The sequence below is a fragment of the Alosa sapidissima genome, chromosome 7, assembly GCF_018492685.1.
Source record: "Alosa sapidissima isolate fAloSap1 chromosome 7, fAloSap1.pri, whole genome shotgun sequence".
Taxonomy (NCBI): Eukaryota; Metazoa; Chordata; class Actinopteri; order Clupeiformes; family Clupeidae; genus Alosa; species Alosa sapidissima.
In genome coordinates this window covers 23,470,665-23,485,040 of record NC_055963.1, presented here as the reverse complement: position 1 = coordinate 23,485,040, position 14,376 = coordinate 23,470,665, and the positions used below count along the sequence as shown (strand labels likewise).

Below are 14,376 nucleotides of genomic sequence, written 5' to 3'. Positions count from 1 at the left end.
ATGACGGCACACAAACTAGGGCAAAAACGTTTAGTATGCACTTGTGGTGATAGCCTAGTTAATGTGAATCGTGGCGGACTATAACCAAAGTAAAGGAGAAGATTTGCACCAAATAAAGGCTGTTTGTGTTTCTACAACATGTCGGCACAAAACGTAATTTCTGTCAACTATGACGATGTCCATGTTCAGTAGCCTATATTTTTAATTTAGTCAAGCAGTGTGGTTTAATGCATAGGGTAACATGACGTGAGACAGACAGAAGATGAGCCTGTCTTTAGTAGCCTATATCCCTGAATCCTGTCCCTCTCAATTTCAAATCACTTTAAAACAGTGTGATGGCAACCAGATTCTTTTTTTTTAAAATCCCAGAGAGACACCCGGACCCCGTGTTATTGTGATTAGGCTATAGGTCCAAATCTAAATTAAATGTTTGCGTTCAGTTTATGAAGTGTTGCTACAGCATGATACTGTGTGTATTTTTTTCCAGGTCCAGGAGAAAATTGCCATGGCCGAATTTTGCTCCCAGTCCGACCCTGCATTTTACTAGTCGCTAAGATAGAAATTATTAGGACACATACTTGCTGTGGAGACACTTTAGGCTATTCAGAAATGATTTGCGAGATCATTGCAGCCTGATTATTAGCTTATTTAAAGCCAAACATCTCTGGTGTGGTTTGGACGATCAGAAAAGTAATTTTCCTTAGCTATACTGAAATAGGCTAATGATGTTGCGCTTCTGTGGGGTTAGGGTGGGTGCAGTGGAATCGGAGTGCTGTTGCGGAACATTGGAATTTGTGGCTGCCCAGGACTGTTTTAAAACTTCTCTCTATCACCCGCACACCGCACTAAAATTACGTATTTAGCAGTCAAAATCCGAAACATGTCCAGGAGGGGAGAAATCGTCGGACATCCATTATTTTTGTTTTTCAGCACCCCTGGTCAAAAATAGGTTCCCGCGCTCCTGTTTAGCCCCTGCAATTTGTCTAGAACCGCCACTGATAGTCACCTGACTGCTCTTGTTTATTTGGTTGTCAATAGTTTCTATGTGATTCCAAGCTGCTGAAAGATAAATGTGATAACAAATTTAAGTAAAACAGAATGTATCCTTGCATGCTTAACTAATCTCCTTTCCGAGTATGGAAGTAATCAGTCCTACACAAAGTGACGTAATTGCATGTGCTATTTTTATGGGTTACACTGAGACGGAATTCTTTTGCCATTAATACTTCCCCTAACATATGTCCTGAGGGTTGTGTTACACTTATCACGTGCCTTCAAAACACTGGAAGTGGCGAGACATAAGGTTGCATTAACCTATAATACATCTGAGAAATCACCATCCAATCAATTCAACATTCCGATGTATTTCCATATGTTTTCAAATTCAGTTGTCATTTTTATTTTTTGTCAAAAACACCTACTGTCATAGCTGGCTTATACTCTGTTTCATTTGCATATAGTAGTTTTTTGATGTGAACGCCAGAAGAGAACGAAGTATGAAAGCACCCGCTCTGGCGCTGCAATGATCGGCATAGCCACACTAAACTGAATGAGCCGCTGTATCCTTAAGCTGGACGGGGGAGGGATGAAATCCAAGTGACGTCCTTGGCGACATCTACCCTGTTAAAGCTGCGAGCGCCCTGCACTCAGTCAGACAGCGCACAGAGGAGAAGGCAGCAAGAGGCACCCACATACAATCATTAGAGACTCACGCATTTCTCAGTGAAGGAACGCAACAAGGAAAATGGTCTAGGCACGACATTTAAAGACAAAATCTGTGAATGTAATTACATTACATTCATAAATTGTGCGCGCAAGGCTCGCTTAGTTTTCCGTCTAGACACTCGTCTCCTCTTTGAGAGATACGTTCCCATGCGATTCTTCAGACTCACATTTAAGTGTTTCGTGGATTGTTTTTGAGGGTGCTGTCTAATTCGGTGTTTTTTTCTTTTATGAGCGTTTATAGTTTTCTTTGACATTATTTTATAAAGGAATTTTACAATCCTACCAACATCCCAGTTGCCAATTTCGCCAACAAATTTGACTGCCTGCTCATCGTTGAACGTATGACACTGCGAAGCGATTATTGAAAAATAAATTCTACCTACTGACTTGCATCCCTTTCAGGGACCTGAAAGGACCAGAACCTATAAATAAATAGGGTGATACTTTCACTTATTCCTTACTTCTCAGTGTTGTCTGGACGTTGAGGGTGTTTTGTTTACAAGTGCATAATTGGAATGGAGAAATCTTCTTTCAACACTGACTGCTCTGCTGTGAACGTGGTCCTAGGGGAAGAGAGGAAGGGTCACCTCATCCCTAATGGAAATGGACATCAAGGCGTAAATGGAACCGTTATTGGGAGCGCCGGCGCGGCCGGTGCTGGAGCTCCACCTGCGGTACCCACCGTGGGCAAGGGATACCCCGAAAGAGAGACTTGGACCAGGCAGATGGATTTCATCATGTCCTGCGTGGGGTTTGCAGTGGGGCTGGGAAACGTGTGGCGTTTTCCTTACCTCTGCTACAAAAACGGAGGAGGTGAGTTGTTTGATCTATAGCAGCAGCAATTCTGTGACGTTTATACCCCGTCCCATCACACTATAGCCTACACCATGTATCGCATCCCATCACATAGTTCGGTCATGCCCTTAAGTCATGTACCGTGACTCCCGAGATAACGCACTAGAGACGGTGGTACGTCAGCTGACGTTTAATTCTACGCACTAGCTAGAACGTCAGGCGTTTTTACTTTGTATGCCCACCGAGTCCTTCAGTGGGGTACCTCTGCAAGATGGAGAACGACGTCAGCACATCATTACCGCGACATCACATGTCTGCCTATTAATGGCAAATCTTGGGGTTTTTCCAGTGCTTTGGGACGGGGGGCGTGCCTACAGATCGTAGTCACGATTGCGTTTATGTTTCTCTGCCTTCTGTGCTGTTAGAATGTTTATATATTGCGCGATATGACCTTACCATTTTGCACCACTGAGTGACATGGTGCCAAATGTTAAAATATGTAACTGTATTTTTCTGTCTAATTTCAGTCAGAAGGTTTAGTGCTTTTGGACAACAGACATGGATAAATCACAGAACCAAAAGTGAAAAATGCTAAGCTAGAGATTTACCATAGATGCAGATACACAGATGGTTGAAGTTGCCATTGGTGTCTCCACTTTCTGTAAAGATTCTGTAGACAGTGAGCTTCCTGTGGATCATTATCATTTCAATGTATCACCGAAAGGGCTCTCTCTGAGTCACACATGCAGGACTTATGAGAAAGAGCTTTATTGTGGGTTTTTTTTTCAGAATAAGAATGTCTCTTCCTATGTTCCAAATTGGACTGTGTCCAGAGTTTACTTAGGCTAATCAATTGATTTACATAAGAGCCCCATAAAAAGGCCAGTGATCGCAGTCATGATGTACACCTTTAATTAAATCCATCTCAGTTGATCCAACTAGGATTAATTCGGCAGTATCCCCAACCAAACGGCAGTTTCAGGTAAACAAATCCCACTGTTCATAACCAAACAACAGTGCACATAGCCAGGGGTGTGTAATCAGAGGTAAAAGTAAGCAAAATACATGATAACATTTTTGTCTTGTGAAAGTACTGAAGTGTCTCTCGCACGCTCTCGCAAAAACAAGGAGTCACTTATATAAGACAAGATAATATTTCAGCACAACAGCTACTTCAACTCCTACACATCCATTCCACAGTGTCCTTCTAAGTCTGAGGTCCTCAGCAATAGTGGATTGCTGAATACTGTTAGTGGCCCAGAAAAAAAAACATATATATTCTTGGGATGCTGGAGGCTCCTAAAGAAAAAGGAAAATACAAAACCTATTGTTTTTTTAATTGCCAAATGCAGACATGCAAAACATTCCTCAGGTGTATGTCCCATAAACTTTGACAAACATACAGTCAGTTCATGCCCATTACAAAGATGGGAAAATAAATTTAGTTTTTAAAGATTTAAAGCTGATATCAGACATCAGACAAGTATGTAGTCACTTAAAAAAGTAAAAAGTAAGTAAAGAATAAAGTAGTCACACATTCACATTTTTATATGTATTTGAAGCCAATGTAAGGCTGTGTGGAGTCTCAGTAGCGTAATTAGTTTATTGTTGAGTCTGTAAGTTTCCCAAGGTGTCTGGACATGTACTTGAAATGGATATGGTTACACATCTGCATCTAATGTTTTCCCTTATGATTTGATTATGTACAGTAATAAATGTCAATAGGATGAGGCTTTTCCATTAGGGGCCATCCATCATTCATTCAAACAAATATAACTACATAAACAGTGGAGGTTGCTCTGGCCTCTCTCTGTGGTGTTGGTCAAAATGGATGTAATAGAATACGTGTAGTTACGATCCCTCAGAGCATGTTTTAAATCTAATTTAACTTATCAACTTCAATAGCAGCCGCATACTTGCCAGTCAATAATCAGTGTAACTGATTTTATGTGTCCATAATGTGTGTGTGTGTGTGCGCGCATGTGCATTTGTGTGTGTCTGTGTGTGTGTGTGTGTGTGAGAGAGAGAGAGAGAGAGGGAGAGAGAGAGAGAGAGAGAGAGAGAGAATAATAATAATAATAATAATACATTTTATTTAGAGCGCCTTTCATGTCACCCAAGGTCACTTCACAAATAAACAAAACAAAAAGGTTGTAAAATTATAGTCATCTCAAAAAAATTAATTAAAAGTAAAAATAAAAAAGTAAAAATCTAGTCAGTCAGTCCATAAGCCATCTTGAAGAGATATGTTTTAAGTGTGCTTTTAAAGTCAGTAATTGAGTCACAATGTCTCATGTAGTCTGGCAGTGAATTCCACAGCTTGGGGGCTATGTAGTTGAAAGCCCTCTCTCCCTGGGTGCTGAGGTTCACATTAGGGACATGAAGAGAGGGTATCTATTTTAACAAGAGGCTGTTTGGATGAAATCCATTTATTCTTGGTGATTGTAAAGACTGACCCTTTGAAAAGGCCAGTGGGGACCTGCTGGTGGGAAATATCTAGAGGGAACATCAATTCTGCTAAAACAATGTTTAATTCAGGCCAGAGGTGCCAGCGAGAGAAAGGCTCGAGGCTTGATGAGTGGCAGGTGATGTCTCCAGCCTTGTCTCAGCTCTCTTCTCCAAATACTTGCTTTGCCCCTTGCTGGGAGCTCTAAGGTAACATGATGATGTGTTTGCCGTCCATGTTGCCAGACTCAGTATGTGTCCTTTTCAAATTGTGTGCATACCACAGAGGCTACCAAGATCCTCTTGCCAAATCAAATCAAGCTGCCCCAAGTTGAAAAGGTGCTCTTCACACAGAAACGAGTTATTGTACCAACTATCAAGAAAGAGGGTAACACTTCTGTGTATATTGGCTCCACGGGGTAATGAGAAAGTTTGTAGAACATTGTCTTTCATTTATTCAAATTGCTTAATTAATTTAACACTTTATTGTTTGATATAAGCTTTCTGATCTTATAGTATTTCCAGTGAACCTACAATGAATTAAGATAGGCAATTAAGTCATTAGTTTGGTGACGGACAAGCATTTGAAAAAATCAGCAGTCAGCATTTTGCCTTTTTTCACAATGCATTTTATATAACCTCATACATTTTAGATGTCCCCCTCCACCTCATTAATAATTCCTGGGATGGTGCTTCCATGCACTACAGTAGGATTCCTTTTAATTGCCACGTGGTGCCCCACTCTCTTACACTATCACGATTCACACACAATAGGAAATGTTCAGAAATGAGTATCATAAAAGTGAGGGTAGAGAGAAAACTGCAATCAAGTTGTGTCCTTTGATGTGAGACCAGTGGTCGGATCACGATCTGAGGACTACAACTATAGTCTTGCTTTTAAGGGCGTCACTGCCATACAGATTGGACTTGTTTAGGTTGGTTTGCGACAGAATTTTTCTTGTAATTTTTAATGTAAATTTGACCCTGGCATCATGGTATGATGATGAATGGTCATAGAATTGAGGCTCCTATAGTAGTTGTAGAAATGAGTTTCCCTCCGGTGCACCATTAAGCCCTTTTGAAAGGTTGGCTGATAACACAAGATCCACTGCACCTCTCAGCTCAACATTGCTACTCCAAGTGCTGACATAAACACTGTGCGCTGTAGTCTCAGATGTTTTATTCTAGAAGCTGCATGAAGAAACACAGTGAAACGTAGGAATACAATTACAAATTCTGGTCGTGTCCCACTGATGCAAAATCTCGATTCTCCTTGGTTGTCAAATTTTTGAATCTAATGTCACTCACGCAGTTACCCAGTCGGCATTTTCATTTAATTAAGCTGACAGTGACACTAATACTTATGCTGACATTCCACTCTGAGGGTCGAGTGAGAGGTCTTCGCAGTATCAGTTTATCTTTCTTATCAATGTTCTTCAGTATGACCTTTGCAAGGACATCACCAAATAGGCCTATCTGTTTCAACAAAATCAGAAAAAGACATTTAAGAGACTGTTTGTCACATACATGAGGAGAGAACCAAATGACTCTCGGTCTGTCCATACTTGCATTGTGTTAATAGGAAGCCATCTCCGTGATGGATGCCACATTTTCCCCTCGTAGGAAGTTGAGAAGTTCTGTGGCTGAGCGTGACATTGCGGGGTTTTTGTCCCTCTCAGTGGAACGAGGAAGTGTGTGTGTGTGTGAGACAGACAGACAGGCAAAGGTGAATGAATTGCAGTGGTGTATTTGCTGGTGGCACTGGCTGCAGCAGTGGGGGGGGGGGCATTTGCCTCCTGAAAAGCAGCAGCAGGTAGCGTTAGCGCATAGCGTCCGCCAGCCAGGAGATTTATAGGGTCTGCAGTGAGCCCGCTGCTCGTCCTTGGCTGCAGCCCACAGAGGTCCGCTTACTGTACCCACATGCACTCAATGCACCATGCGTTCATGTCACCATGCGCGTCGGCACGTCCGTGCAGTTATGCCATCTGTGATTATTTTGCATGTCTAGAGTCAAAATCGGATCTCTCTCTCACCCCCCCACCCTCGACCCTCCCACCGTTGTCTGTCAAATGCCTTTCATCTTGCTTGCTTACACACTTCCAGTCCTGTGGAATCTGTTCGGTTATTGAAGAACTGGGATTAGAGGGCCGTTCACATGCAATGTCATTTGAGTGCTGATTTATTTCATTTGGGTCTCTGATTGGATTATGGTGGCCAGTGGTCAAAATCCACGTGCTGTTATGTGGCCTCACCTCAACGTCAAAATGGCAAGGCTACTGGCGTTGTTGTGGCCATCACTGAACTACTTTGAGGACTAATTGCTGTGAAGTTCTGTTGCCTCTTGTCCTGCGATATGCATGAGTGAAGGGGACACAGCTGAGCACTGGGCTGCTCCTGTGGGGTGGGCGGCGTGAGAAGTGAGGCCAGCACAAGGTTGTAGTGTGAATACGGAGTTTTTTTGGCTCCCTGCCCTGACTGACATCAGCTCTTCACCCCACGTGGACGAGCGATTAAGAAGAGTGTCTGTTAATCTTTTAATCCCCCGTTTCTGACTGGAACCCAGGAGCGCTTTAGGGTTCAGGCAGGGAATGGTGCAACCCAATCTCGGGGCCTGGAACTGCTCATCATGGTCCGTGGTCACACCACCGCCACGAGAGGAAGAGTGGAGAGTATTTTATTGTCATCCCTCACTGTAATAGAGGCCATTTGTTATGGAAAAGTAGGCCATATACAGGTGCAACGCTTCAAGTGGCGCGGCCGCAGTAATAATGTTCTTGCACGCGTGGTGTGTGTTGCTGAGGTTCGCTGCTGTTGTTTGGTTTGTGTGTCCTCAACGCTAACCTTTGCCCACCGGTTTTATGGATGTTTGCCCTGGACATGAGGTTAACATTCGGGCTAAGGAGAGTCGATAAGTGCAGGGAGCCACTTGTTCGTAGTGTCTGTAGAGATGGATATTGTAGCCTCTGTTGCTGCCCCATCAGTCTGGTGAGTTTATGGAGCTCTCTACTACCCTAACAGATTTGGGGGTATTAGAGAACTTCAAGGTGGCTGTCACTTTGCAGTATTGAAGTATGTTGACGGCATGGCCGGTAATCTCATGCTGCACCCAGTTATCTGAATATACCAGGGAATGGATAATTGGGTTGGCTTAATCCATCATAAGACGTTTAAAATTAGTTTTAAATGTGCAGGCTATGGAGGGATTACATTTGCATGTGTGAGGTGATTTAAGGAAATGGCCAATATTCTTAATCTCAAAAATGTATGCTTGTTTACATCTATGACTGGGTGGGTGTGGGGTGGCAGAGGCATCATTAGCTGTTTCAGCGATGCAATGTGTCTCTGAGTCACAGATTTATTCCCACCAAACTGCCAGTAGTAGATGCTTACCAATCCCCTTCCTCTGAAGATGATAGCATGTGATGACTGCGGCGGGGGTCATATCCATGTGTTGGCGGTGTAGGAGAGAAGAGGGGGGAGGGGAGGAGATGGGTATTTATAGCATCATTTCAACACCACACTGTCTAATCACAGCCAGCAATTATTTGTCATTTCCCTCTCTGTCACTTTCTCCCCCTCTCTCTCTCTCTCTCTCACTCTCTCTCTCTCCACTCTTCTTTGAGCTTTCTTAATAGTGACGCTGTTAAAAAAAAATGAGACCTCGTGATTGCCTGAGGGGGTGATGCAGCTGGTCTAAAGGAACTCAGGTGGGGCGCTATGCTCTGCACTCACTCGCTACGGACTGCAGCTTCTGCCCGGTGGCGGTGGCGAGCAAAAGGGATTCAGCGTTCACTCCTCGTCTAACGTTATAACCCCCCCAAGGCCAGGAGAGCTCTAGTCAGTTACTTAGCCCGTCGAGAATAGAAGGCTTAGCGTACGCTCTCTTTACTACAGCGTGCCTGAATGGGCCGGCTATTCCTGAGCGGCTCAGAGCAGTGCCACCAATAATTGCTGAGCTAATTAACTAAAAGTAAACGGCCAATGTGGGGGTGGTGGGATAAAGGGACAGCCATTCAGCAAAAACCCGTGTCAGTCTCAGTCTGACCCAGTGTTAATTCGTCTGGTGTCCTGCTGTTAGTTGGAGACGGGCCTCTGAAATATGGAGTCGTTTTCGTGTATGAGTGTGAGTGCCACGTGTCTTCTGCAGTGGAAGGCACCATCAGCGGGGAGATGCCGGGTTTCGTGGGGTTGGTTATGCCAAACGAGGCGGGAGTGTGCTTAGGTTTAAAAATGGCGGGATGAGCTCCGTCGGCATCCCTGAATCGCAGCATCACGGGTTTCAGCTCAGGTAGAGTGAGGTGCTTGTCTTCGCGGATATGCTTTTACTCCCCCCCCCCCTACCAGGGTAAAGTCACGACGTCCTGCGCAGTGTGTTTGCCGTCTGTGCGACAGCGCGCGTGTGTGCCTGTGAGTCACCGGCATGCCGACGGTGCGTCTTATTTCCACCTCTTAGTGTGTGAGCTGGCAGTCACACGCTCATTCATCATCCAACAGGCATTTCCATAGCGTGCTCTTTGTGTGCAAATCAGCTTCCATCTCCTCTCACCATTCTCAAAGCCCACGTCTACATATTTTACAGCCGTTTTCTTGTGCAACAAATGCTGAGGTCGAGGTGCCATAATGCTTCTAGTCATGGCAGCATTTGTTTCTGTAAGGCAGAATAGAATCTGTGCTGCACATTGTATACAACCCCCCCCCCAGCTCCCTTTGTGTGCAGTTTATCAAAAGGCTTCTATCCTAGTCATGGTCCCCTCATTCCGAACAGTAGGTTATGCTCTGTGAAAAGGAGCTCAGGCAAAGCTATTCATTCACCCAGTTCGGATTCCTCAAGTTGAACTATTTCTTTTTTCCAAGGGGGCTGCCATCTCCTTTATCACAGTACAGCTGTGTCGCGCCGGGTTAATATACAGCCATGCACCAGTGCTTCTGATATGCCCACTGCCTTTCTACCTGGGAAGACGGACACAGTGATTATGTCCCCGAGCTCATTCCGTCGCTGCCCATTCGACCCCATTCCACAAACAAAAAAGGGGGTCACTTCTCGCCTTCAAGCATCCATCTTTAATTCTGCCAGCGAGTCTTTGGCTGTTGCTGCTAGCTTGCGGAGCCCAGCGTTATGCAACGGGTGGTGCTTTGAATAACTGGCTCTCAGCAGTCTCGCACTCGCTCTCACTGTCAGCCTGTGAGCTGGCCTATGGGCTCAGGAGGAGGGGGGCTTAGTGCCGGGGAGGGGGGTGTTGATGGTGGAGGGCTGACGTCATCTGGACCTTCATTGAGTGTGTGTGGCGCATTGTTCAATGGATAATCTGCATTAGGAGCCTTGCCGCTAACACAGCCAATGACCCTGCCCCCGCCCTCTTCTCATTGGTCACCCTCACTCCAGGCCCTGCCCCCTCACCGGAGTCCATGGGCTGCGGGAGCTGTCCGTCAAACGTAGGGGGCTAAGGCCTCATTGCAGATGATGGGTTTGCTGTGCACTCACAGCACAGCTTCAAGGATGCTGGCTAATGCAGCAAACAGCATTACATGGAGCTTGTCCGACTGATTGGGTAACTCTAGAGGGGGCTTTCAATGACTAGCCTGTAACAGGAGGACTAGTCTGTGCCTCTCTCCTTCTCCCTCCCTCTTTCTCTCCTGCTCATACTCAGTCCCAATTAGTGCTAAAGCACATTGTTTCATCGTTCTAAATCATTTCTGTACACCTCTTCTTGCCCAAAGCACATATAAAAGTGCTAATGCTAGTAAATGAGACATAAATACTTAAGAGTCTTGTAAATAAAGTGTCTTAATGAAATGATCTCTCTCTCTCTCTCTCTCTCTCTCTGTATGTGTCTGTTCCTCAGGAGTGTTCCTCATCCCGTATGGACTCTTCATATTCCTGGGGGGTATTCCCATTTTCTTCCTGGAGATTGCTCTGGGTCAGTTCATGAAGGCTGGAAGTATCAATGTTTGGAACATTGCACCGCTGTTCAAAGGTATCTGATTAATTTCTCTCTCTTTCACCCTGTTGGAATATGCAAACAGATGCATATTTCAAAACACCTCACATGCCCACGGATCTCACAGTTTTGCAAAGCTGTACTGGAAATTATGCTTAGTACTTACATCAGAATATACTTGTGTCCAGTCAGTCAATATGCTGTCCATATAATGCATGTGCACCATCAGCATCACAGTCTTCCCTGTTTCCATAACTCATTAGTGTAAAAGCCAGACGTCTTGTGCTGGCATAAAAGAATCAGCTGCTTTGGCTGGTAATTTATCATAAGGACATAAGGAGGAACATCTGTAGAAGTGGGCAAAAGCCTATTGTAGGCTATAAATGGGTTATAAATACTTCCCCTTTACAGCCGTTTTTGCCCTTCACATCAGACTTGTCCCTCCATTGTGAGGCTCAGAGCAGCTATATGCTTCAACTGAATGACAGAACAGTTAGCTTCTGTTCAGAGCACATCTCAGGCAGATCAAAGTCACTGACATTGCCAAGAATGATTCACTATCCATCCTGCAAACTCTGAAGTGTGTACGTTAACTGGTCCACTCTCCTCCTGTGTCTCCCTAAGGACTGGGCTATGCGTCCATGGTGATAGTGTTCTTCTGTAACACTTACTACATCATGGTCCTGGCGTGGGGCTTCTACTACTTCATAAAGTCCTTCAACAGCACCCTACCGTGGTCCACCTGCGACAACGAGTGGAACACGCCCAGTTGCATCGAGATCTTCCGCCATGAAGACTGCAAGAACGGAACCATCGGCAACGCCACCTTTGGCAACATGACATGCGAGGAGTTAGCAGAGGGACGCTCTCCCATCATCGAGTTCTGGGAGTGAGTGTGTCCGGTATTCATGAAATTGTTTCGGACAGTAGTCAAGATCTGGCTTTTTTGAGAATCAGGCGTCAAATTTTGATGTATAAGTTGATCGTAAGTTTTGAACAAGGTTTTACATTTTTACTTTGAAATATAGGGGTGTACCACAATATATATGGAATTAAGACACATTATTTGACCTGCCCCTCCACCCAAGCTGAATCTAAGTTTGATGAATCACCATAATTCCTTTCTGGTAAAAGTGTTTTTCTGCATTTGCTCTGATTTTGTTTGTGACTGTGCTGGAGCGGCGTGAAGGTCATCTCCTTCTGTCTGGTCATGTGGCCCTGAGGAATGTGTATAGCACAGCACTTGCTCTCCGGCTCCTGGGGGACTGGCTTTGAGATATGAATATGTGTCAGTGAAGGTTGAAGCCATGTCCACACCAGCCACACACACACACACACACACACACACACACACATATACACACACACACACACACACACACACACACAGACACAGACACAGACACACAGACACACACAGAGGCCAAGGATACCAGCACCGTCCTTTACGACACGTAATGTAACGTGTCATCAAGTTACAGTAGTGTAGAGGTCAGAAGTAGCATTCCGTGGTGTAGAAAGAGCCTCCTGCTTCCTTTGTGACAGGAGGCCTGAATGAGGGGATTGTTCTGGGATGAATGAGGGCCTGTCCACGGTCACAGGTCCTGAATCTAATCTCTCTCTCTTTCTCTCTTTCTCTCTTTCTCTCTGGTCTTCTCCGGTGCGCCTCCCTAAGGAACAAGGTGCTGAACATCTCGAATGGCCTGGAGGAGCCGGGCGCCATTAACTGGGAGCTGGTGCTGTGTCTGATGGCCGTGTGGATCATGGTGTACTTCTGCGTGTGGAAAGGCGTGAAGTCGACTGGAAAGGTAAAACGCCATCGCCAGGCCCCCCTTCACACACACAAACACGGCTGGTCTGAACGCTCTGTTTAGGATATTGGCATTGCAAGGTAGCATTCTCTGAGTTGTTTTGGTGAACATTGTTCAGAACCCACTACAATATCGCCAACTTTTTTTACTGTAATCATATCTGATGCATTCTGTTTGAAGGGACTGTTTGGCACTGCTGTGGGTCAGCTTTGACAAAAACTTTCACTAATCAACTTTGACCACACCTCTCTCTCTCTTTGAAGCATCTATTTTTATGCAACTATTTAGTGTGCCCACGCAGCCGTTTCTGCCAGCAATTTTCACTCTCAAACACACACACCTGCCTCCGCTTCCTCCTTCCTCACTTTCTTATCTTCCACCAACACACACACACACACACACACACACACACACACACACACACACACACACACACACACACACACACACACACACACACCAATGGACTAAAGCAGAGAAAAGCTGATGATCTTTGTGTTAGGTATGATCACAGGTAAAAGCAGGGCGCAAAGATCTGAGCCAAAAGCTTCAGAAGCTGCCTTCTTGGCTTCATTCACACTTATGTAACAGCACTCCTAGCTTGCACACACACTGTCCTTCTCTCCCCTCCCCCTCTCTCTCCCTCTCTCTGTCTCTCTCTTTCTCTCTCTTTCTCTCTCCCTCCCTCTCATCCTAGGAATGATCAATGTCAGCAGAATTCAGGTTTGTAGGTAGCATCTACATCAATGAACAAAATAGGCTCTTAGACTCCCAAGATTCAATTGGGAAAATGAAAAAAAATATGGCACTATTTAAATTATACGTAAAATTTTATTTAAAAAAATGTATTTAAAAAATACGCAAGCTTTATTTGCTATTATGTCCCAACCACATTTCATGCTTAGTCCTGACTCCAGTATCATAGAGCAACATTGAAGCATCTGTGTTGCTTGTGTTGGTATTTTTCATTTGCTCTGTGTGTAGTCCACTCCATATGTGTGTGTCCTTAGTGTAGACGAGAGACATTAGCAGCCATGTGGAAAGGCACAGAGAGGCCTCGGCACATAAAGCCACAGTGTTTTAATGAGATCCCATCAGTCAGGCGTCAGGTGTTATCAGCTGGACAGCAAATGGCCGTGCAGCTGGTGACTCCTGTCTCAGCTGTCAGCTAACGCTCATAATCCTCCAGCACCAGATTCTCTCTCTCTCTTTCTCTGTCATGAGTGAATGAGAACTCAACACAATCTAGTTGTTGATGTTTGTGTGTATTTTGTTGTGTTTTTTTTTTCCTAACCTTGGTTCAAGCTCCACCCTCATTCACTGCCGCTTGCCTCGCTATAACAGTTGAGGCAGTGGGTAGCTATGGCAACTTCATTGGCCGAGGGGGATGGGGGGTGAGTGGGTGTGGCTATGAAATATTACAAAGTGCCCTGTCACAATGCTGGTTCGTGATTGGTGGGCTGAGGTGGATTGTCTGCAGTGAGACGTGACCAGGCTCTCATGCAGAAGGCTACAGCCATCTTCTTAGCTCAGGAGGCGGGGTCACACGAAGCCCCTCACAGAAAATGACTCCACTTCTGTCGCCACTGCCGGTTTACTCATTCAGACTTTTGTTACAGTCAGTCATAAATGCCACAGATGCTGAGTTGGTGTGTACTAGG

At 44.9% G+C, this 14,376-nt stretch overlaps 1 protein-coding gene across 1 annotated transcript in view; it reads left to right on the top strand.

Moving 5' to 3' along the window:
- Positions 1-1,661: 1,661 nt before the first annotated feature.
- slc6a8 (solute carrier family 6 member 8) overlaps positions 1,662-14,376 on the top strand; it is a 31,325-nt gene continuing 18,610 nt past the window's right edge. The window contains exons 1-4 of the mRNA XM_042097346.1: positions 1,662-2,538; positions 10,809-10,940; positions 11,529-11,793; positions 12,580-12,712. Of these exons, the coding sequence (XP_041953280.1) occupies positions 2,241-2,538; positions 10,809-10,940; positions 11,529-11,793; positions 12,580-12,712 (828 nt within the window). The 5' untranslated portion in view covers positions 1,662-2,240. The remainder of the gene's footprint in view (positions 2,539-10,808; positions 10,941-11,528; positions 11,794-12,579; positions 12,713-14,376) is intronic.